This window comes from Fringilla coelebs, assembly GCF_963513975.1.
Source record: "Fringilla coelebs genome assembly, chromosome: 4".
NCBI lineage: Eukaryota > Metazoa > Chordata > Aves > Passeriformes > Fringillidae > Fringilla > Fringilla coelebs.
This window is the reverse complement of record NC_140032.1, coordinates 65,917,973-65,943,264: the sequence shown is the minus strand read 5'-3', so window position 1 is coordinate 65,943,264 and position 25,292 is coordinate 65,917,973. Positions and strand designations below refer to the sequence as shown.

The 25,292-nt window shown below is 39.7% G+C and overlaps 2 protein-coding genes across 8 annotated transcripts in view; one reads left to right on the top strand and one right to left on the bottom strand.

Annotated features, from left to right (window-relative positions):
- JADE1 (jade family PHD finger 1) overlaps positions 1-5,386 on the top strand; it is a 44,225-nt gene extending 38,839 nt beyond the window's left edge. For 4 of the 5 annotated variants that reach the window (XM_084205146.1, XM_084205144.1, XM_084205143.1 and 1 more), the window contains 2 exons: positions 1,094-1,211; positions 1,703-5,386. In XM_084205146.1, the coding sequence (XP_084061272.1) occupies positions 1,094-1,211; positions 1,703-2,607 (1,023 nt within the window). In that variant the 3' untranslated portion in view covers positions 2,608-5,386. The remainder of the gene's footprint in view (positions 1-1,093; positions 1,212-1,702) is intronic. The other variant, XM_084205147.1, reaches the window with a different exon arrangement.
- A 2,212-nt stretch (positions 5,387-7,598) lies between these two features.
- SCLT1 (sodium channel and clathrin linker 1) overlaps positions 7,599-25,292 on the bottom strand; it is a 29,681-nt gene continuing 11,987 nt past the window's right edge. The window contains exons 10-21 of one of the 3 annotated variants that reach the window (XM_084204065.1): positions 24,780-24,870; positions 24,523-24,614; positions 23,736-23,913; positions 22,676-22,774; positions 22,133-22,204; positions 21,366-21,440; positions 20,771-20,916; positions 20,287-20,479; positions 18,905-19,101; positions 10,759-10,837; positions 9,582-9,677; positions 7,599-7,758 (exon numbers count right to left, since the gene is read on the bottom strand). In XM_084204065.1, the coding sequence (XP_084060191.1) occupies positions 7,696-7,758; positions 9,582-9,677; positions 10,759-10,837; positions 18,905-19,101; positions 20,287-20,479; positions 20,771-20,916; positions 21,366-21,440; positions 22,133-22,204; positions 22,676-22,774; positions 23,736-23,913; positions 24,523-24,614; positions 24,780-24,870 (1,381 nt within the window). In that variant the 3' untranslated portion in view covers positions 7,599-7,695. The remainder of the gene's footprint in view (positions 7,759-9,581; positions 9,678-10,758; positions 10,838-18,904; positions 19,102-20,286; positions 20,480-20,770; positions 20,917-21,365; positions 21,441-22,132; positions 22,205-22,675; positions 22,775-23,735; positions 23,914-24,522; positions 24,615-24,779; positions 24,871-25,292) is intronic. The other 2 variants (XM_084204066.1, XR_014616096.1) reach the window with 2 other exon arrangements.

Sequence of the window (25,292 nt, the reverse complement as noted above, 5' to 3'; positions counted from 1 at the left end):
AGTGCAGGTTTGGGAGGTAACTGATTGATTTATTTAGGTTTTGAATGTTTGAAGAGCAGCTCAATAAGATCAGTTTGGTGTTTCAATAAGTACATCTGATCCTGAATTCCTGTCTTTTTTGGGTTAATTTAAGAGCTCTTAGAGCCAGAAAGAACACTGAAATTAGTTTTTCACATCCCTACAGCACGTGGCTCATGTATGCCATGGACGAAAGCTGGCTCAGGAGGTCCTACCTCAGTAACCTGTAGGTGAAGCAGAGCCTCTCTTTCATAATACTGTCTGATCTTTAAATCAGGACAGCAGGTTCTCGTGGATGTACTGCATCCTTTGTAAAGGATCCTGATGCCTAATTACTCTTACAATGAATTGCTAGTTTCAACTCCAGCCCATGGCCCTTCTGTAGCTGTTCAGATAGATAGCCCAGATCCTAGCTATTTCCTGTGTTCTTTTGTTCCTGCTCCATGTGCTCAAGCTTTCTTGTCATCTTCTCTTTGATCACCTTAACTATGTTCTATGGACTTTAGATTTTTCTCTGTGTATCCTTTCCATTTCTAAATGTGATGTCAAAACAGGATACGTGATTTTAGTAATATTTTAATGTTTTACTACTCTGTTCCCACTGATTGTACATTCAAGATAATTTGGATTTTAAAAAAGGGACCTTTGCAAAAACAAACACACTTGTTACATTTCTCCAGACCAGGCCACAAGGTTGTAGTTCACAGGACTTGCACCCCTGAGAGAGGAGCCTTAGTATCATCCACCTGTGCTTCTCAGTCATTCCCTCACCTGGGAAGTATTGAATACTGAGTGCATTCAAGGACTTCCAACATTTCCCTAGATTCCCTGATGGAATAATCTGTCAATTAAATTATCTGTCAATTCAACAGATAATTTGTCAGTTAAACAGACTGTTCTCTAAGAATTGTGTTGAAGGCAGTTAAATTTAAATTATTTAAATACTTTCAATTTTAATTGTACACCAGTTGTTTAAAAGGTGTGTAGCACTCCAGCTGAGTTAATTCAAAGCACAGGTAGGGCAATATCCTGGGAATACAATTCCTGTAAAAGCCATGCCCTTGCTGTCTTCCAGGTGCGTAACCTCACTTACATGGTGACGCGGAGAGAAAAAATCAAGAGATCTGTTTGCAAAGTTCAGGAACAGATATTCAACAGCTACACAAAGCAGTTGGAACAAGAAAGAGTTTCAGGTATGCCTCAGTGTTCTCTTCCTCATGTCAGAGCATGGGGACAAGGTTTGCTTACAGGCTGTGAAGGACAAACAGGGCCTCATTTGTTCTCATTTCATTCTGCAGAAAGATGAATACCTTCAAAATTCCTGCAGTGGCCAGATTATCCTTGAACTATTGAGTAACTAATAAACCATATTTGAGATAGCATCAGGGAGATCCACTTGCTGGTTGCTTTTTGCCTCTGTCTCTGAGGAGTGTCTTTGTCTTGGTGGACAGAGGAGTGCTAGGACTTGTGTTTTCTACAAGTGTAATTAGGTGCAGGTACAGGAAGATGAAACCATGATGTAGCTGCAGAGTTGTGACTTAAAAGTGCAGGACAGGCAGCCAAGTACCCATTTCTAATGTGAACACGTCAGGCGTGAGGAGCAGAGTTAAAACAGGTACATTGCAAACTGGTATTTTTCTACACAGCTGTGGGATTGCTTGACTTGAACTTTGCTTCCATGCAGGTGTGCCTTCCTCATTCTCCTCCATGGAAAGCACGGTGCTGTTCAACAGCCCGTCGCTGGGCCCCAACGCCCCCAAGATCGAGGACCTGAAGTGGCATTCTGCGTTCTTCAGGAAGCAGATGGGCACATCTCTGGCCCACTCCTTGAAGAAACCCCACAAGAGAGACAGGGTAAGAGACAGGCCTGGGAATGACAGCAAATCCCTGCTGAGGCAGCCCAGCCCGAGGGAAGGAGGTGCAGCTCCAGGCAGCTTCTTCAGTTTTGACAAGCCCTTTGCCGAGACACGGATTGCGTCGGCGCAGCAGAAGAACGGCGTCGTTCTAGCGGAGCACAGGAAGAGAAGAGACAATCGCCCACAGTGCGAGGGGGCGAAGGTAGAGCTGAAGGAAAAGACTTCTAAACACAACCACAAACCCCTGAGACCCACGGAACTCTCTCAGAGACAACTGGAAAACAAAAGGGCTGTCAACCACTCCGGTGGGAGGTCAGCAGCGCCTGGCACTCGGAGGGATATAGTGCCTAAATGTAACGGGGGTCTGGTCAAAGTAAACTCTAATCAGACAGTAGTTAAAGTGCCTACCACGCCCACGAGCCCGGGAAAAAACTGGGGAGGATTCCGAATTCCAAAGAAGGGGGAGAGGCAGCAGCAGGGGGAGAGCCTGGAGGAGGCCTGCCGCCAGAACTCCGGCTACCCCTACCTGGGCGTGGGCAGAGCTGCAGCCAAGGAGAGGACAAAGAGCAAGTTAAAGCCTGACAGTGAGAACGATGGCTACGTCCCCGACGCCGAAATGAGCGACTCGGAGCCCGAAGTGGCTGAGAAGAAGTGCAGGCAGCAGAGGCTCAGCCCCAGCAGCAGCATCGGCAGGAGGACGGACATTATTCGGAGGAGCATCCTGGCCACCTGACTGGACACAGGCACGGGGTCACCAGAGTCACACTGCCTACAAGCCAACTCCACCTTACCCATCGGTGTGAGAGAGGAGCATTCTTAGAGCTACAGACTGACAAAATGAAAGCCCATTTCTTCTGAGTTATATAAGTATGTTTACATGCACTTAAAGCTGTTTTAAGCTCTTTGGTTTTGTTTTGGGTTTTTTTTTTTTTTCCTCTTCCCCATCCACACCCCCTTCACCCTCCCCATTTCTGTGAGAAGGTTGAATCTCCCTTATTTGCAACTTCCTTGAGTAAGCAGAAGAGTGACATCGCTACTAAAACAGGAGTTGGGATGCACACAACTCACAAAAATCTTTTAAAAGGGGCTGGGGGAGGGTAGGAGGAATCAGGCTGCATTCATCCCTTCTAGCTAAAAGGCACTGAAAATTGTACTCCCTCCCCCTGACTTCTGGAAAAGCACAAGCTCTTAATTTAATTCATGTGTATTGAATGGAAGATGGTTGTTAGACCATCCTGCGCTGCACTGGTAAGTCCCATTGCAAATGCTCCCCGTCCCTGGGCAGGGGCTGCTCTTTCTCCTCTCTTTGCAGAATGTGTTCTATTGTGTTCAGTTTGAGCACAGGTGGCAGCTCAAACCCCTCCCTATGCTCCAGAGTTTACATGTAACTGATGACCAGGCACAGCCAGACATTGCACTGGAAGAGGAGGAGGAGGAAGGGACAGGGCAGGGCTTGAAAGATTGGGACTGACACAAAGGATGTTCCCAAATGGCTCAGTTCTGAGCAAGGGGCAGGTTAGGGGGTTCCAGCACTCCCTGGAATAACCTGTCTCCCATGGTCAGGCACCTGCCTTCGGGAGTGTGATGACAATTCCAGACAGAAGTTTTCTATGGCACTAGGCAGGAGGATTTCCCAAAGGCCACCACAGATGCACTAATGACATGTACTGGGAGAGTCAGGCTTATGACACTAAAAGGTTGCTTTAAATGGACACGAATATATATTTTTAAGTAGGATAAAACACAAAGGCAATACGTTGTGATTAGCTCTTTACAGTCAAGCAGAGAAAAAACTATTTGATTCTATTATGGATTAGATTTGATGGAAAAGGGAACTTGTATTCTGACTGTGTACTTTTTTAATAATTGCAAGTGGCAATAATGAGTAAGCTGTGAGCAATAATATGAACAGGTTGTGAGGCTACTGTTTTGTACTGAGTGCACACATCTCAGTGGAGTGTTAGGAGCCTGTCCATTTTGGAATTTTTCATAGATCTAGGAGAGGTATGTACTGGTGAAAAAGTAGCAGCAGCAATGTGTTAACAGAGAGACAGGCATAAAGAACCTCCTTCTCCTCCCCTTTCCCACTCCAAGCCTGCTGTTATGGCATCCACTCACCTTGGAATGCCTGACCCTTGCCTCCTGAGGAGGGAACACTGACAACACAGAATTCCTCTGCCATAGGACTGAGGATTCAATCAGAAAGTAAAAAAGGCTTAACACCCTATCTTGCTATGCAAGTTAATATTATCAGTTAAATATTTCACCAGAATGCATCCCTGTTTTAAAACTCAGAAGTCTTAACCTTTTGAGGAAGGGCAGTTTTATGTAAGATAATACATTTTCAAAATCCTGTTGCTGGTCCCAAGAAGTCAGAGTAAATACATGATTTACAGAGGTGTACAGGCAGGGCAGTGGTGACTGAGGTTACATAGCTGCTCTTGGGATGTCTTCAAAGTATATACAGCAGACAGAGAAAAGGTAAAAGCCAGTAAGTTCTACTCAGCATCCAGCAACATTCTCCAGACAGGCACTGGTATTTTCTGTAAGAAAGAAGTTTATGACCACACAGGAATTGTCAAGCCATAGATGGAATACCCGAAATTTGGATTCTGAGTAAACCTTTAACCTCACACCCCTTGGACAGAGGTACCTTGTTAATTTGCACTATATTATGTTGTGCAGAGTGAATGCCTTAGCTGCTTTGTCCCCTGGCACTGAGGGCAGAAAGCTTTGTGAGGTTTCCAGTGGAGCTGACCCCAAACCAAAAAGGCTGTGGTATGACCAGCTCTGTAGGTTAGTTTTGTCCCTGTGCTTAACCCTCAGCAGGAGGTGCTGCAGGTACTGCAGTGACAAACCCACCCCTGTGTTTTACTGGGATTTGCTGGATTTCTGTTTCCAAGTGTGACCTTTCCTTGTGCTGACTGACCAAGAGATCTTTGATATGATCCGTGTGTTCTGTCCAACCGTAGGCTAGTTGAACGTCTGTAGAGTTGCCTGGAATGCCATTTGTTAGGTTATAAACTCACACAGATCTAAATGAAGGGTTCATGTTCTGTACAAATCTTGATTTCAGAAGTTTGAGACAATTGTGATGACATTTGTAAAACTTGTACAGATTTTTCACTATGTGCCTAGCTTTGGTGTCCATTCAGCTGAAATTAATTAAAAAAAAGGTGCATGAAGAGAAACAGAAATAAAAAAAGTATATGTAGAGATGACTATTTTATATTACATGGCCCAATCCTGTATTTATTTTCTCCCTTTTTTGAAGTTTTTCTAAAGACCTAGTTGAAACAGCTGTATTTTTTGTTAAAATATTCCGTAGAATTGTGCCTTTTGTCTGTATGTGAATAAATGCTGTACATTTTTGCAGTATCCTTGCCAGCAGTGGTTTAGACCTTCCTGTAATTGTATTTGGGTTCTTACAAAAACACTTGACTGCAATGGTCTGAACAGCTTTCATGGATTAGTACAGCTATCACCACGCACACTACAGCTGCAAGATTTTGTAAATTTTCAAGGTTTTTAAGGTTTTTTTAAGGACTGCTTGTTACTGACAGCTGTGTCCATCCCATCAGCAGCACACGGAGTGGTTTTCCCCTTGGCATCCTCACAGAGATGTTGCTTACCTCAAAACTTTTACATTTGTAGACAGAGGATGTCCTTGCACAGTCGATGATCTCTGTACTTGTTCCACTGGAGAAGGAACCTGAGGTTTGAAGCTGTGGATCTTTGGGATAAGCAGGCTGAAAGTTCATTCACACTCTGAGCTGGCTGGGGTCATGCATTACTGAGGGAATATCTTCTTGTACAGCAGGATTTCCAGGAGATGAGGATTCCTGTAAACTACAGATGCAGAAATATGGAATGGACTTGGTGCCAAGCAAGAAAAGGCAAGGCAAGGCTGTAAAAGGACAAGCTGAGCAATCCACCTTGAAAAAAAACAGACCTCCCAATTTGGGAGCAGCCTCTTCTAGCCACCTCAGGGAAACAAAGGATGAGCTCCATGTCACCACATTCCTCTTTGTGACCAGGACAGAAACCTTTTCCTTTCCTGTGTCAGCTGCTGGAATTGCTCTCCTGCCCCTTCCTTTGTGTCATCCCTGCAGTTCCTGTTCTGGCAAACAGCCACCAGGTAGGAGCTGCACCCCAAGGTGAAATGAATGTACCCCTAATTAACAGGGAAGCATGCAGGTGCCCTTCTGGGCCTCCAGGAGCAACTACCCAAATCCTGAGAAGTGCCTGCCCTTCCAGCCAGGTTTCACTTCACAGCCAGAGCCTGCCTTTGAGGAGTGAAGGGGATTAATGGCTCACACACAATCTTCCAGGTGGCCTGTCATCATCTCAGCTGTGCATTATGCAAATGAAAACATGGTGCCTGGTACTTGCCTGCCTCTGTATCACTCTGCTGATTGATGAAAATCTCACCCAAACAAACACTTGGAGCTTCTGAAAAATGTATCCATGTTGTTTTGGAGAATCTTTCACATCTTTTAACCAAGATTGTGATTTAGAGATTGCAGTGGATACAGGCATCTATCAAGAAGAAAAAGCAACCACAGCAGGAAGTAGTGGCTTTCTCTGCAGCAAGCAGGAATTGTTTCTGAGGGTGTATTCATCTTGCAGGCTCTACCTACACAGCCAAGATTTCAGGAGGCAGCACAAAGTCTTGTTTCCACAGGGACATCAGCCCAACTCTGTCCTCTGGAATGTAAATATGGTGAAGATATACTGCCATGGACACAAATGAGACATTTCCATCAAGTACTACCCAGCAGCTGAATGAGAGGTTAGGTATCAGAACTGCACTCTTCACATTTAAGTGGAAGGACAAGCAATTATGTCAGTTAAAGCCAAGATGTGAACACTTCAGAAATCACTCAAACACCTATCAAATGCTTGTAATATATGCTAAAAGAGAAAATGGAGTTTGGCTGCAATTGTAGAATGATAGCTATGAACTGTCTCAACTAACAAAAAAACCCCATGTACATGAGGATTTCCACATCTTGGCATCTGCACAGCTGAAACCCACTATTTCAAAGGGCATAAGGGCTTCATGATTTACCTTTGTGCAAATTGAAATAAGAGAATGGAATTTCCCAGATATGTCCAAACCAAGGGAGCAGACCAACAGAAAAGCAAGGAATTGTAAAATAATTATGAAATTACTAGTATAGTAAGAAGAAAAAGCCCAAATGCAGGAAGATGACAGAGCTTAGGAATGAGCTGAATAGCCACAGCAGCATTTTCATTATTACCTGCACCTTAGGGCCATCAAACCAAACCAAACTGAATTCTTGACACTGGAAGGCAACGGAGGCATCATGCAGCTCAAACACTGACCAACAAAAGAGCAACTCTGGCACTCATGCTGTAATGAGTCTAATTACAATTCACAAAGGATCTTCAATGTGTTCCCAAGTTACCAGCACTATAATGAAAAATTAAAGATACTGACTGCACATGAGCAAAGCCAAGACGAATTTCAACACAAGTGTTACCTACTGCCTGTACACAATCTCGTCACAGTTGGAGCTACTGGATTTTAGACCAAAAAACCCTGAATGTGCCACAGCACTGTGCCAGATTTTTTCATTTGCCACATTAAAGGACTTCAATGACAACATTTTGCAGACTTCTTCCAATCTTTATTGTGGATACAGAGACAGGATCTTCATCCACTCCTTTTCTTACCAGAATTTAAGTTTTACAAGCCTTGCTGTGCTTTTGACTGTAGTGCTCCAATATGAAGTTTTTCCAGCAACCTTCTAACTCCCAGCATGGGAGTTGATAAATGAATGATAAAAACACGTGTTTAAATAGTTTCCAGATCCTTCAGGGAAACAGCTTTTTTATTCTGTGTAGTCATCAGGCTGAGCTGTAATGAAACACAAGCAGATGATAGCATCATAATAATTCTTTGTAGGATCAAAGTAACAGTAACAGTAGAACTTCCATGCTGAATGTGTTATGAAGGAGGGGGAAAAAGCACTGGCAGTGTGAATTTGGGATGAACAGCAGAATTTACAATGCACTCTGTAGATGACTACTGCTTTTGTCTTAATTCAGATCCCAGAGAATACAAGATGGTAGGTAGCAGGAATACACTTTAAAAGACATGTACAGGATAGATGTTTGAAATTTGTGCAAGCATCATTTTGTATTTTTTTATGGTTCTTATTGAATCACTATTATTTCAGAATAAGCTAAGCCTTACAGTCATTGAATTGACCACAATAAATGGGTAATTTTTAGGCTCCCTCCTAGTGCAGCTCTAGTCTATATCTGATACAAGTGAAGGTGGATAAAGTAGTGACAACACACAAGCCAGAAAGCAGCCCTCAGCCTACAGGTTAGGAATAGAGAGACTCATTACTCTGATGGAATTCACTTGTGAACATTCAAGCTTCTGGGGCCTAGGAGAGAATAAATACCCAGACTCAGAAGAGGGGACATTCTTGCCAGCACTACTGGAGACCTTTAGCAGAGACAATGCCAGCATGTTTTTTTTTGGCGTGGAGAGAAAAAGGAAGAGGCTTGGCACAGCAGTTGCGAAGTCACTAGAGAGCAGCCAGGCCTCTGCAGTAACCTCTGCCATGAGGGCAAGGCAGTTCTGAAGTCTGGCAACAGCATTTGGGCTGCACAACATCAGATCTCTTTGTTATCTTTCAGAGAAAGCCTGGTGAGGAACAGCTAATTACCAATGTTTCTTCTAGGAACAGCAAGACCTCTTCCTGTATGGGCACCAAGGCCACAAGTTTATTCCCTTGAAATGTGACATGAGGATGTTTGGGGGTTTATGGGAAGACAGCATCTTGGAAGCATTAGAGCTAAACAGATCCACATAACAAACAGGAGGTTAAAAAAAATAAATTCCTCTTCAGCAGCTGAATAGACCTTGTCATGACAGGGAGCATTTAGAGCCAGGAACCACAGCTTATGTTATGACAGCTTGGCAGCTATGCCCATTTATTCACTGCTGTTGGGAAAAAAATGCCATTTGTCCTAACTGAGCAATTTAGGTCAGCCAAACATCTCTCCTCTCTTCAGCTCACATGGGGTCACCCACATTAACAAGCTGTAATTTGCAAATGGTTTTCCTAAATCACTGTAAAAAAAAAATCAGGAGGCAGAAAGACCATCTTTACTTAATAGGAGGCCAACTTGAGTAATGAACTTCCTTGGCAAAAAAATGAACTCAGTGTATAAACCCCCATGGGGTTTGCTTCAAGTTGTACAGCTGAAACACTATGGAAAAATTGAATACCAAGAGGGATACACTCTCTCTCCTTTACCTCTCCAATGGCCTGGAAAGAAACAAGCATTTCCTACTCTGTCTGCACGATTTTCACCACTGCAGGAGCTGCTGCAGCTGTTGCACACAGCCAGTGGTAACTGCAGTGGGTACACTCCAGCAGACCAGCAGACAGGAGCTACAGTTATTTAAGGATTTGGAAAGGCCTGTACACCTTCATTCACACATTTTGAACCATGCAGGTGTCATTCATATCAAATTCCACAAACAAACCTAAGCTGTCAAATAAACATCCTGTCAGAAATTGACATGTCCAAAATACAAGCTTGTTAAAATCGTGTTGGTAATAATGCTCATCAGTGATCACCTCTGCCTGAGGAATGATGTCAAATGAGTACTTTTGCACATTCCATGTGCTTGGATAAGACTTTTTGTGAGCTGGGTACCTGCTGGGACGCTGTGGCTGCTCTCTGTTCTGCCTGGCTCAGCCGCCTCTGAAGCCTGTCGATGTGTTCCCGATACTCCATCATCAGCGTCTCGTCCTGTGGAAACAGAATCTCTCATCACAATGCCAAGTTCTTTTTCACTGAACCCACTCATTCTGTAGCAAAAAAAAAAGCTTAACAGAAGAGGAATGTCAGAAGTGGAACTATTTTCCCCCTACAATAAAAGCCAGAGGACAAACTGCTAACACATTTTAGAGAATTTCCAGCTCAAATGTGACATCATCTGACTTTTCCAATCAATCAATCTACAGGGCAAGTTTTACTCATTTCACCACCTTGAAGCAAGATGGATTAAGGCTAACATTTTAATTCAGGTTATTTAATCCATGCAACCTTACAACAGAAATGGTTTAGCTATTTAGCTCAGAAGAAAAAGGAATACAGTAGATAATACAAATGGGATGATAAACCTGCTACAGATCTCCTGTTTGCTTCAAAGGGTCTGTACAAAGCCTTTTTTAACCAGCCTTTACTCACTTCTCATATAATTTTTGTCCTCTAAATAACACTGCACTACAAAAAAACAAGACAGAAGGACTTATTCTGGATAGAACTGGATGTTAGCCCAGATTTATAAGGCTGACAGGAAAGCCCTTTCCTAAAGTGCCCATTAATTATTGAACAATGCACATTCCAAAACAACCCTGCCCTTCATCTTTAATGGATAATGCTTTTAGCTACATTCATACATGGACACAGGATGTAAATTGTGCATACACACAGCCCATGGAGAACTTGGTGTCTGTATGTGCCGCATTATCCATAATCCCAGTGTGCCTGCTCCTGTGTAGGGGCTTGCAGGGATTCACAGGCAGAAGTTAAGTTCAGAAACACTTCCTGAAATTTGTCCAGAATTGCTACATTAGTCACTTAGAAAGACAGAAAGATGATTTCCCCTTTCACTTCTGTAATTTGAGAGTAAAGTTCATTTGTCTTCCTGCCATTGGAACGTGTCAGTCAGCAAGAAACAGTGAGGCTTCCCAACTGGTACTGACTAGCCCTGTCAAAAATCCTTAATTTTCTCTAAGCCATCAACATAACTCACCTAAATAGGTTTCTGCTAAGATCTTAAGTGTATGCACACTGAAAGTAGCTGTCACATCAGTCATTATCTTACCTCAGTTACCTTCTCATTTGCTATTTCCAGCTGGGAAATGAGCTCCTGGCTACGGAGTTTTTGTTGACGCAGCTCACTTCTGGGAATCAGAAGAAAAGATGCTGATTGGCAAACAGGAGTACTTCAGTTATTGGAATGTAATTTCATAGATAGTTCCCTGAATTGTGGAGGCTTATGGTGGGTTTTAATTGCAGGGTTACTCTTAAACCACCCATTTCAAAAGCACCACGCAGCACTTCTTCATGCTGTGCATTCAAAAGTGTAATGGCAGAGGAACAAGATGTATTTGTTGGAATCAGCAAGACTTTGTCAAGAGCACTTGACATTTTACAGGGTTTTTTTTCCCTGTTTATTGGACCTTATTTTGGAGGCATGCTATCTAGTATGTAATAAATATAAGCTGCATTTTGCACAGTAAGTTCAATATTGAGATTAACATTCTAATTAGTGTTCCATAACCAGACCTCAATGTAGGCATTTTAAGGGTGCTTTGAAGTACCTAAAAATAACTCATTCTATACTTGTGAGACAGACAACAATGTGACACTTTGTGAGGAAAAGGAAAATAGCACCTACTTCAAAACAGTCTTTTGACTTTTATACTGAATGAGTTTTAGTGATCTTCAATTTACACAGTTTTGAAGACAAAAAACATCTGGGTTATGACAGAAAATCTCTGAGCTGGTGCCTAAAGGAAACAGTTATTGCTGTTCAGCAATAAGAAGAAGGATGATTGAAGACACAACTGCAGTAATTTTGGCCAGGGAAAGATGCAAACCTAAGTGAGCTGCTCCAACCTCTGACCAGTCTCCACCACCTCACCTTAAATGCTCTACCTGTTGCTGAAACTGCAGGGGAAGCTAAAGCCTTTATTCTTTTTGAGGGAATGGAGGTAAGGTACAGATACTTTAACCTCAGATTTTCACCTTAAAGTCTGCTATTTTAATGATGACACTTAGTTCTCAACAATGACTTGCTTTTATAAACTCTTAAACTTGGTACTTTGTAAAAGTTTGATACATGGCACCTGAAATACAAGGTTGCAATGCATGTGTAACATCAGGTCACCGCTACATCTGCTGAGGACTTTCCACTCACCTGTTCTCAACCCACCTTCTTAACCTCTTTCACCAGTCCCAGGTAGATATCACAAAAACTTCAACAACTTTGAGCTTTCATAGTAATGAAAGTACATAGGCACATATTTCAATGTTGTTAAACAGTTAAAATCACATCTAGGTTGTACCTGTTATCACATGTGAACACTTTTATATAAAGTAATACTTAAGATTGCGGGATCAAGGCAGTATGTTAGTATGTAACACTATTTTTGTAATTTGTCCTCTGTAATTAGTACCAAGCATCAAATGAGGCATTTTCAATATAGCAGACCAATTTTTAGGTGCCCTAAAAATTCTGAGTTACTGAAAGGAGCCTGTCTCCTGTGCTGAGGTGTGGAATTAGCATGCTTAGCAGCACAGACCATAAACACAGTTTACAGGCTCATACACAGCTGTGATCAAGAAATTATTTTTATAATGAGATCACACTGAACACATATTTAAAAGGAAACAGTTTAACCTTGTAAGCATCAGGAAATGTGATGGCTATTGAGCTAGACAGTTGATTCATTCTGAGTGTTAACCCTCCCCCAAACACAACTTGTGGGATCTCAGTATTAGAACTGAGCAATAACCCCAACTGCTGGATAATTACACCAGCTCCCACTGCACATTGTCTTTGCTAAGTGAGTAGGAAACAAAAGGTGAGCTTCCAGCATTTCAGCAGACGGGTGATAAATCCACCAGCTGCAGCAAGTACTTTCTGCAAAGCTCTCATGACAAATATAGCATGTGCCAGCTGTTTCTTTGGTTGAATTATACTATAATATGCTTCAGTTACTCTTAGTAATTATGAATTTTGTATACTGCCAGTACCTGCAGCTGTCTCTCATCCTGGTAATATTTTTTTTTCTTTAATGAACATCTTAAAATAAGCAGCTATGGCTGCCAAACATTGCACAAGTGCAGCCAAGAATAATGTTTCAGAAAAAGAGGCGACTTCCTCATCTCAAGATGCCATGCAATTCACTCCATATACTCTTCAGGATGCAGGGAAAAGGAGAAAGCATTCATAGCCAACATTTCATACAGTGCCACCAAAAAAGGTCATTCCTCAGAGGCAGACTATTTCCAATCACAGAAAAGATAAAAACAGACAACTCCAAACCCCACACATGCCTACCGATGAGTCAGGGACTCCAACTATGACAAAGAAATGTGTCAGAGGCAAAAACTGGAACAAAGACACCCAAAATAGCTGCAGTCAGATGGCTTAAGCTAAGCAAAGTCTTTAAATATAAAAACAATATAGCAAGGATTTCCCTTTTGTTAAGTACTGACAATTATAATGCAAGTGACTACAGAGGAAATTAAGCCATTCTGTGTAGTTACTCAAATAAATGGAAGTGTTTTTTTTATCCCCCCCCAAAAGTTATATCTTGCTACTACACAATAATAGCAGACAAATAGGATTATTAATTTGTTTGTTGACATTGTGTATTATTACTGCATTTTATTACTTCTTTAATTAAAGAGTTCAGATTTTAAAGCTCCTCAAATGCAATGTTTCATGGAAACAAACTTACCCCCTTTATCGTTTAAGCCAATGTTTATAAATTGTTTGATGCACTGTTTTGTAGAAGAACAGACCTGTGTATACCTATTCTATCCTATTTCTATTCTATTTCTACCCCTATTCAAGCTAAACCGTGCCTAAACTTAACAATCATCTGTGTGTCTGACAGGCCAAAGCAATATCCATGGCAAAGTCGAGAGAACTGTCAATTTCCTGTCAGTTTTCAAGTTAGAGGATTGACCTTTTTCCCTGTCTGCAGTTGCCCAGATCTAGTCCACTTGAAGGGCATTCTGGGATAATTCAGTCATTTGATTCAGTAGAAAATTTTGTTTATCCATGTGAATCTTATTCTTGCTCCAACCAGAATCATGTTCAGCAAAAATAAGCTCTTGGTGTTGGCCACTGGTGCAGAGTGTGGCAAGGGTTTATCTGCTTACCTGCAAAATTCTCTCTCTCTTTACCCCAACTTTTCATTCTCAGGGTAAGGACATAAAAAGCTACAAAAAATACATGCCAATGAGATGGCAGATATGATTAACCATCTTTTGTATTTGTGCATTTATCTATGGACCTGTAAAGGTGGGCTTTACAGAACAAATCAATCATCTTCCCTTATTTTTAAAACTTGCATAGAGTCTGTCACTTCATTTTATTTGAGCAGATGCTGGCAGACTGAATTACCCTGGTTTTGCCTGAATTCTGCTGTCAGAACTGTCTCTTTCAACCCTTCCCACTCTACCCTTTGTTCTGCTGTTACTGAGGTTTATTTCCTTCCAATTTACAAATTTCCTAAACATCCCTTTGGTATTGCTGATTCCACTTCCTATGTGCTGTCATTTATTTTTCTTGGCTGAAGTCTGAAGAGCTACAGAGCTTTACAGTGATGCTGGAAGGTAACAAAAGCAGTCTCAGGCAGTCCCTTCCCCCAAATGTGACCAGAGGAACCATTCTTCTGGTTTATAGTGCAAGAGCCTTTAAAAACTTGTGCATGCTTGCCTCATTTCTTTCAAAAATAAATTCTTTCAAATGAAGTCAAGAAAAGTAAAAAGCACTTGACACTGATTTTTTTACCATGACTGTCAAAGGCAGATCACCTTAAAATTTTGGGACATTCAAACTGAGAGCCTAAAGCTTGATAATTGGAAGCTCTGCACCCTGTAGATCAGCAACAGCAGCAACATGGATTGCTTCTAGTTCTTATCAAATTCAACACCCATCTGTGGAGAAGTGACACTGGAGATCAAAATGGCTTTTTCAACATTAAGTCTGATTTGGTTATTTAGATTACTTGGACAACATTCCACATATAGAGGAGGAGGGGGAAAGAATAAATTAGTAACTCAAGAATCAGTTAATCTGATGAACATAAAATACTTAAATTATTCACCAAGACTTAGAAGATCTTTGTGTTATGAAAGAAGTTTGACAGTTTTAAAAAATTTCTATACTTCTGTTTTCCAATTAATTCCTATAAAGAATATGAAAGATGCCTTTTTAAAACAACTTTTTACAGTGATAACTCACTTTATACTATTTTACTACTATTTTATAATTGCCAGCATTTGCTGTCTAAGTTCACTTCAGTACATATCATGAGAACTCCAAGTCCATTTACCATGGATGCAATCAGGGGTCAGAGCAGTTTGGTTTCTGACTCTGCCAGAGTAGACACTGTGGGAGTAAAGGGAAAAAACTTGGCAGTGAGTTGTTGGCCATGCTGCCAAGAGCAAGGTTTGTATTTGGAATGATGACCTGTGTCACAAGGAGCAGTGACCTCCTTAGATACCTTCAGGCTTGACTGGCAAAAGGAGAGGGAAGCAAAACTGGTTCCTTGCCCTTCTGCAAGGTAAAGATGAGGTCTGTTACCCATAAATTCTCCTTAAGATGCATGCAGCATCTTAAGATGCTCAGAGGGAAGAAAGCTTTTCTCATAAATGAAGACTGTAATCCATTTGTATGAAGAAAATGTAAATGTAATTTAGTCTACAAGTATTCAGTGCACTGCCTCCTGTTTCAGCCCTGGTTCTGAATTCCAGGTTCAGTTTTATCAGCAATTAACTTGAATGAGATCTAAAGGTCCAGAAAAGCACAAATAATTTTCAATGAAGTCTGGAAGTATCAATTTGCTTATCAACACTTCTACCAACAGGTTTTTCACTGATCTACTAGATTCTTATGGTTTTTATATCTCTATCTCTCTATCATTACAGTTTGCAAAATGTACTTTTACTTAAATTTTGTTTTCAGATCAAAAACCCCCTAACATTCACTGGTGCTGCTTCATTGCTTAGAATTATTTGAAATTATTTAATGCTTCCTTTGTGTATATGGATTACATCTCACCAACAAAACCCTGCAGACTTAGAACATGACAAATGAGCAGCATGGAATGTGGAAAAGTTAGCAGCTGCTGCTGGTCAGTTTAATAAAGAAACCAAAATGCTTCAGACACCTTCACATGGGAAATGAAAGCAATGAGGACAGAACTGGAAAACCACCATGACTTTCATGCAAAGGAATGGGAAACACCTACACTAACAACTGGGACACTGAGTCAGTGTTTATGGGAGCTGCACTAACAGCAACCTCCTGGTGCAATGCAATCTAAAATGCTTCCCCCACACACATGGACAGGACTTGGTTAGGAAGTTTCTAACTTCCTAGAAAACCACTCAGCTATAAAACACGTTAGCATGCTGCAAAAGTAATCATTCTTGTTAAAAATTGTATTTTTGTTAAAAAATTTAATTCTGCTACATGTCACCAACACATCCTCTGCATTTGCTCACATATTTACATGGATCCTCTGTTCCCTTGGACCCCACCATGAGGCTTGGTGAGAACATTTCCTGCATTAGCCTCAAGAGACCCTCAAACACAGCATTTAATTAGCAATAGATTAATTAATCCATTACCAGTCTTATTTTGTGTTCTTAGTGAAATTTCCCTGATAAATGCATTTGCTGCAAAATTATTCTGCTTTTTAAATAATCAGCAACTTGATTTTAGCTTCCAACACAGTAAGAAGCTATTTGCTGCTCTGTACCTGCAGTCAAAATGTTATTGTGATAGATGAAAAGAAATATGATAATTATACATTTATAGTATAAGCAAGGACTTCTGTGCTGAATAACTACTACAAAGTAAATTCTGGAGCTGATTTTCATACCAACTGCATTTTGCACTACATTGCTGAGTGTCTGGCAATGCATATAAAGTGAAAAATAAGCTGGCTTTCAAATTTCCAGATAATACTGATAAGGTTCATTTAGGCTACTTGTCACCATGATATCAGAGCATCACTGCACAGATTTAACACCAAATTCCTCATGTCAGTCTAAATGACAACCCTCTTGTTTCTGTTGCCAGCTTCCTTGCCAGGTAGAGCAAATGCAGAGACTTCTATTTCTTCTTCTAAGTCTTCTATAAAGACTTCTATTTCTAGCTTATACAGTATGAAAAGGCATAGCACACAAAACCATATCATAAAGTAACTGACTTAGCTTTTAGACTTGCACCAAAATATCTACTGAAGTCACATAAATAGGGACATTTTCAAGATTTATTACCCACTTTTCATCTAGGTTCACAAAGCAGACTTCCTTGTATTTTCTATGTCAGCATTTTGCTGCAGATAAATAAGGTCTAAATCTTTTGGTCTGCTGTAACAACATTTTAACACTGAACAGTAAAGCTTTTAGAGGGAAAACAGCTATATCACAGATAACTTTAATTATTTTGGAAGTCTGCAATTTTCTCCTTTTAAGTGGAACTTGCTGAACCACATCCAGGATCTAATGATGAACCTAGATGCTCAGCTATGAAGTTTTGTATTTTGATTTACAGAAAATAAACTACAAGTTTAAGAGCTAAAATTTACCTTAGCACGAAAGATGGCAAATCATTTTCTTCTCCAGTTAGTGCATTTACAAAAGAAGCTAAAACAGTATCAGTAAGAGCCAGCTAATTACATACAGTGAAACTACACCACTAAAACTGCCAGTGAATCAGCTCCCAGTGTCTCACAAACAGGCTCAATACTCTTGTCTTCTGAAAGAGGCTTTTCCCTTTCCTAAAGAACTGATTGATAACAACCTTTGCAAAATGAAGGATGTTTTAAGGGAAAATAAAGCCAGCCTGTATCTGAACAGATAAGGTAAAGAGCCCCCTGTAACAGTTTGCTTAGGGAAGGTAAAGGTGAGCACATACTTCACTGCAAAGAGGGATGTCCAGGTTAACAGTAGTGGCAAGGTAGATTTTCCTGGCTAGTGTTTAGAGAGCTGGGATCTAATTCCACTCACACCACTGGAATTCTGACAGCCAAGCTATGCTTCAGAAACTGTAGCTACAGAAATTGTATGGGATACTGGAAATATGATTGAAGCTGAGAATATGTAAAGCATTACATTAATAATAAGACATGAAAAAACCCCAAGACTACCCCAAAGGAAAGGTAGAATTCACAGGTTCCCAATTTTAATAGGGAAAAGCTTTGCTTCCACGTTAACATGATAGCAAAGCAACTTCTAAAATCACTCTGAGCAAAGAACCACCTGAGTGCATCACTCTAAGTGACTAAAGGGCTGCTTCAAATTTATCAAGTTAACAAAGCTACATAACCTGAATTTTTGTTCTCAAACCCACTGAAAGGTAATGCAATGCTATATTCCTTCCTAACTACTTAAATTTTAAAAAATTAGACTTATCAAATAAGGCTTCCTAGTTTAGCAGTTATTGTGGACCAGTGTGTCAGCCTCCTCCAATTTTTAACCAGTTTCAAAGAAGAGGAGGAGATCTTGAAGACAAACTTCTCTACAGTTCTGTAAAAATACTAGGCTAATTTAATCTCAAATTAATGGCCTACTTGAGCTATCTGACAGTGCTTCCAGTGCCTAGAAATTAAATGAAGCATAGGGGACCCTTGCAAAACTGAAAATATTCTTGTATTCTACACTCCAAAATACAAGCATCAGCTTAGAAATATGGATTAATTAAGAAAAAATAAAAATTTATACCATATTTTTTCTTAGGAGAATCACACAACCTATTTTTATCTTCATTTATAACAGCAACTGCTCAGAAGAGCACATTAGATGTACACTCCAAGAGGTTTTTGTCCAGTTTATTTTAGAAGTCTGGAGATTCACTCCACAACTGATCTTATGGCTTTTCTGAAGAGGTACAAAAGTTCTCATAATCCAAAGTTAAAATAGTCTAAATTGACCGTGCTGTAACTTGAAAGAGAAAAATCAAAAGCAATATATTCCATTTACTTTTTGTCATTACAAAACCTCACACATTATGAACAAAGTAATGAAACAGTGAAAGTTTTACTTCAGAGAGCATCAGAGATTCTGTTTAGATCACTCTTTCTTTTGCTGCAAGCACATCTTTGAGTCTCTGGATGGTTTGCCCTTCGTGGTTTTTCACCACAAATATTTCACCTACTGCCATTCCCCAAACAGTATCTGAACCCCACTTTACAGAAGGGGAACAAAACTGCACTTACTTCAGCTTACTGATCCTGGCTTCTGCAGTTTCAGTGAGGTTTTTTGTTTCTTCTTTCCACCTGTTTGTTGCTTTCTGCTGGGCTACCAAGAGACGTCTGAGCTCAGTGGTGGACTTGTGAGTGGTGTCCTCCATCTCCCTGAGTCGAGCTTCATACCCATGTTCTTTCACTGCATGCTCATGCTCCATTGTGCTTATCTAAAAAAACCCCACAAATCCAGCACAATCAAGTCTCTTACTCTTTACCTTTTTTTTTTCATTTGTTTTACAACGCCTGAGCTAAATTTATTAACATTTGTTGAAAGTGTGTAAGATACAATAATTAAACTTCTAATTATATACTCAGAGATACGTGTTCCCAAAGCCAATTTAAGCAAATAGGACAACTGACAATAAAGGATAATGAGCTGTGTATGCTTATTTTTCTAAGTAATCTTTATTCTTCTCTCTTGTGTTTCCTCCACAGAAACAAGTTGGCTCTTTTTCATCTAGCTAAATGTGTTAGGAGTTTCATAACTGCATCTGCAACCCTTGGTACATCAGAGGGAAATGAAATCAAGCAGTCAATCTTATCTGTGACCGTAATGGAAGCCTGCCTGATTAAAAACAAGACAGACAAAGATTTAGTATCTGCTTTCTGTGCTTCACATCCACCACCTCTCTGTTACAAGATTGTCATCCTTTGTTTAAGCAAAGGGTTCTGGACTTGTACAAGAGTCCCTGCTCGATTTCATAGCTTTCTTTATCTTGTAGTGCAAAGTGAAAACCAGATTTGAGCTGGTGCCTACTCACACCCTGTAAAACTGCTTACTGAGGTTGTCTTCATTGCTCCAGATCCTCAGATCCCTTTCTTTGGTATCTTTACACTGCAGAGGGGAAAGGACCAGCTTTCAGAAAGTACATCAAGGATGAAAGCTGTTCCTCCCTCCAGAAGCCACAGGTACCCTGAATCTGTTGAGGTTACTACTGATTCCTTATCCCACCTGCAGCCTGCTCAGGGGCATTTAATGGAACATGTTTCTGTGGGCAGAAAGTCAGACAGGCAACGACTTCTGACGCATGAGAGACAATAAATAAACAAAGATTGGGAATTGCATTATTTAATCTATTCATTGCTTATTTAAAGCAAGGAACATTTGGGGTCTTCTGATCAAGGAGAATTTAATACACATTAAAATGCAATTTAATTAGCAGAGATTGAGTTCCCCCATGGATTCTGAGGACACACAATGCAACAATAACACTATTTTTAAGCAGCAACCAGGAAGCATCACTGAAACTCTCAATCTTTGTTCAAACATTTTATGCTATTTTTCTTAGAACTGCTGCCTTACTAAGCAAATATTAGCCTTGTATTACAAAGAGAAAACAAAAAACCCATACCTTTATTTTAGCTTTTTTTTGAGCCTCTACTGCCAGTTTTCTCAAAGCCTCCATTTCATTTTGCAATTGTTCATTCTCCTGCTGAAGTTTTAGTCTTTGTTCACTGACAAAGGAACTCTTTTCTCTTTCTGAATCCAGAGTGCTTTGCAATTTACAGATAACTTCCTGGCAACGGGATTTCTCTTCCTCAGAGCTAAAAGAGAAGGAAAGTCTGGCTGCAACTGAAGAACTGAACAACTCCTGAACCAGAGAATGAAAGAAATAGACTGGGAGCTATCCACAAATCAGCAAAGAACTTTATCATGATGATGGAATTGATAAAATCAATCTTAGTTTCACAATTATGGTATCTTGATACCATGTCTGCTACTGAATAAAAAGATTTGACAAAGCCCTAACAGCACACATTGAAAAGTTTAAATAGTCCAAGTAATTTCCACTGCTTTCTCTTTTAACTTCTGTAAACATCTGTAACATGACTTACTTCATTTCCAGCTGTTTCAGTTTATTTTGTGTCACCTGCAGACTCCGCTGCAGGTCATCCTTGGCAGCTTCTGCAAATAAATACTTCTGATGCAGCTGCTCCAGCTTCCTACTGTCAGATTCATGCTCTCTGTGCTCCCTGTAAATCTGAAGAGTAAATTACATGTCAGTTTACTCCTCATTGAATCCTATTTTCCCATGATTTAAAACATAATTGTATTTCTAACATTGTTGCTTCCACTTGAAAAAGAGAAAAGTTTCCAATGATCTGATCAGACATTTATTTTGTGTTCTGTCTATTGATCTTAACTGGAATATGTACCAGCATTCTTTTGCTTATGCTAAACATCTCTCTTTTACTTTTTACATTTTTCAAAGAACTTTCTTTTTCAGTTTGGTGTTGCAGCTTTAAAAGACCTTCTGGATTAAAAAAAAAACCCTTAACGTAAATATATGAAAATTTACAATTAGGAAAAATCTACTCAAAAATAAAATAATTAAGACAAAAATACATGAAAAATGGAAAAAAAACCTATGTATTTTTCCTTCTGTAAAGAGATCTTAAATGTGATGTAAAATACATACAATTGCCTTACCTTTTCAAGTTCTTCTTCCACTGCTCTCTTTTCTCTAATGGCTCGTTCAATTTGACTTTGTTTTTCTCCACATTCCTTTTCATAAAAGCAATTTTAAAATAAGATTTAATAACTCAAAATAAAAATTCAAGAAATACTGAAGCCAAACATCACCCAGTGTAAATGCAGTTCTTGCTGCTGCCAAGGATGCATTTGATTTTGTTTACCCGCTCATTATTTTCTCCATAGGATCATTCAATATACAGACCGAGACATATCAAATGAAACCTTTTAAAAAGAAATTTAATGCATAAATAGGTGCATAAGCACTGAATTCTTCTAGTAACCTGCATAATTTATTACAAATTCCTGGTTCATTTAGAAATAGGATGTCTGTGATCCACAGACTTTCTCTTAGGATACTTTCTCAGCTTTCATATCAGCTTTCCTTTCTACACACACAACTACAGATAAGCATGGATGGCTGAGTTCAGTGTATCACTGAAAGAAACAGGGATACTTAAGAAGTGCCATCACATGGGAAATATATTCTAGAGCACAGATCTCACTGTCAAAATTCCTGTGAACTCATGTCTGGAGGCATGCAGGATGTAATGTGCTATACAGCGAGAGAGGACTGTCCTACACAATTACTCATTAATCACATGTTGATTCACCTAAAATACTGAATTCTAGTGGAAGTATTTGATCAGCAAAAGTCTTAGTTAAAGTCTTAGAAGTCTTGAATGTTTTGCTACTGAAAATATTTTTATCAATCAACTCCATACCATCTGAAGAGCTGAAACTTCTTCTGTCAGCCGAGAAACCTGCATGTTACATTGCCTCTTTGCAGCGTCTACCTGTGACCAAAACAAAACTACAAAATTAGTCCCACAAACTACTTTTCCATCTTGCTTTTTGACATATATATGTAGCATATAGGTGGTGCATGTATATAAAGCATGAAAATACCTGGAACTGCAATAACTGACAGCTCTTATGACATAAATGTTAGAAGAATGTTTATTATCAGTCCACACTATTTAACTGAGTTAAATTTAACTATTTAACTCAGTTTTTAGGAGAAAAAAAGCACAAATGAAGACACCACATGTGCCATTCACATCTTCACAGTGCAGCCTTCGCCATGCCTGTGTCTGCAGAGACACCAACAGTTTTGCTTCTTGTTTAGAACCCATGTTCTTGTTTAGAACCATGTAAGCATGCTGCCTTGCCACTTATCCAAACTCTTGTGAGAAAACTGCTTGTGATGACCATGTACCAGAGGAAAACCAAAAAATCTTCCCATCTTTCTGAACAGCATAACTTACTTCCTTTCTAATTCTTGCAGCTGTATTTTCTGCAAGTTGAGACATTTCATCCTGCAGTTTTTTGATCTCTTCTTCCTTTTGTTTCTCCCCAAAGAGTGCCTAGAAGAAAAATAACAAAATGAAATATGACTGATATTTCAGTGTGATGCTAAGAGCACCAAGAGAAAAGCACACATTGCTCAAAAGACACCTTCTTTTCCCTTTTACTTTGTACACTGAGACTCAGTATCACTGACACTGAAAACACATGGTGCTAAATACACATTCTTGTAAATCAGAACCACACAGAGTTAGTGGCAGTAGATGCCTTTTTCTACTGGGACTTGGAGATTTTGCCTGAGCATGGAATTATACAGAAGAAAGCACAGGAACCCAGAGCAAAATTTCCACCTCAATCTCTTGTAGAGCAGGAAGAACACAATTTAAAAACACAAAGTGTTTACAAATATGTGTATTAATGTGCATGTTTTTTATTCTGTTTATTAACTGAACATTATTTTTTTTCCTTATGTTCACTGAATTTTCTTCCCAGTTTGAAAAATTCAGGATGCCTAAGCCAGAGCAGTAAATTAAGAATTGTCTGCTTTGTTTTGGCTCCTTGAGCCATATCAATATTTTTGGCACAAACGTTTTTCTATGATAGTTTAATCACACATTGTATACAAAAATTTCTTTTAAGGCCCTCCACATGTCTAGGTTTCTTTGTTGATGACTCTGAACTTTCCTTGTTTCCTATGTCTTACCTTGAACAGTTACAAATTTATAACAGAACCTTCCTCTTTTTTCCTGACACCAGTATTTGGTAAGAAACTCTGAACTCTTTGTCAAAAACTTTGGAATATTCATATTTAGGTACAATGTTATCACTTAGATGACCTTGATCCAGGCACTCAGCATATGCTTTGAAGTTTATAGTGTATGACAAATCTGAGTGGTGAGTGGTAACATCCCAGTCTGCTCTCTGTGCATGACTAATTTTAGTACAACAGACATGAAAGAAACTAGCTTGCATGTCCTAAATATCCTAATTTCTAGGGAACACCTTCATCCAATGACTTACCTGACTTTTTTGCAGGTTAGCTTCTTCCAAAAGCTGTATGCAATCTTGGACTTTTGCAACAGCATCATATGTCTCACTTTCTAGAGTGGCAGACTTGGCCTGAAGCTCTCTGATCTGTTCCTCCAGGGCTACTTTTTCTGTTCTCAGCCGTTCAGCATCTTGAACAGTCACACACAATCTACAAGACAGTAGAAATTGGACAATGTGATGGTCAATCAGGACACTGGTCCATTCAAACTGAGCTATTAGTAAGTATCTATTCATAAATTGCCCAAATTGCGTTGTTTTCTGCTTGTTTTTGGACAGAGTGTTTTGAGTTTGATGATCAATCAAGTCCTAGAAAGAAACAGAATTACAGGAGTTAACTCAGATATCTAATCTCAGAAGATCCTTAGAAGAATCCCAGAGATATCCTGGGATACATCACTGAAAATGTTCTATATTAAACCAGAATAGAACAGCCCCAGAAGAAATAAAGTTTTTCTCTGTGGAGGAAACTGAATAATTGGATGTGGGCAATGAAGTTGCAGCTATAGTTTTAGAGAAAGAAAGCCACTGGTAATTTCACAGCATCTCAGGAATTCTTATTGCTTAATTATGATTGTCAGTATTGGCAGACATGAGAAAAGACAAGAGAGCCTCAGAGGCATCATCAAAAACTTCTCTGTTACTTCCTAACATGTCTGTCACAAAACATGCAAGGACAGACAACCCCTTTATTTTTGTAGGGCCAGGGTACAAATTTTTGCATGTATCCTGTTAGTAACACACAGTGAGCTCTCTTTACCTTATTTCCAACTGTTTTATGTTAGACTGCATTTGCTGCAAGCGTTTGTCAGATGCTGTTTCTCTCTCCTGGGCAGACATCCTGTCTTCTTCCTGGAAAGAATGAAAGTATTATCCAGATCTGATCTGGATATATATAAAATAAAGATATAGTCACATCAAACAAGCTAGATAACAACTTGCAGTTCATTTAATGTCAGCATTCAGAAAATGACTGTCCACTCAGTTGCAACAGAAATGATTCCTTTCTTAGAATACCTTTCTCTCCAACTGGCTCTGAAGCTTCTCTTTCAATGCCATCATTTCTTCAAGCTTAGCATTTGCTGCCTGCCCATCTATTTTGGCTTGCCTGTACATTAAAACAAACCAGTTATTATAGAGGAGGAAAAAATGGTTCAATTAAAACTTCATCACAATAGCTGGGAAGAGCAGAAAAATTCCACAATACTGTTCTCACAGGGCAGAAGAGGTTTCCCCCTTCTCTCTATGTGGCACAGAGAGAGAGGAATACCAAATTCCAAAAGTCCTGTGGAAATTACTTCACAGATTATAAGGAAGGTGTATGCATAGATTAAAGAAGGACTAGGAAATAAAAAGCTTCAAGTGATTCAATAACTTGGGTATAATTAGTCACAGATATGTAATAGAGAAGTCTTTTGCAGAATTAGATTTCACTTTTTAAAGCAACAGGACCAGGAATTAATCATTATACACTCCTAAAGAATTCAGCTGATGTGCTTTGTAATCTGAATAGGTTTTGTGGGCTGAAGT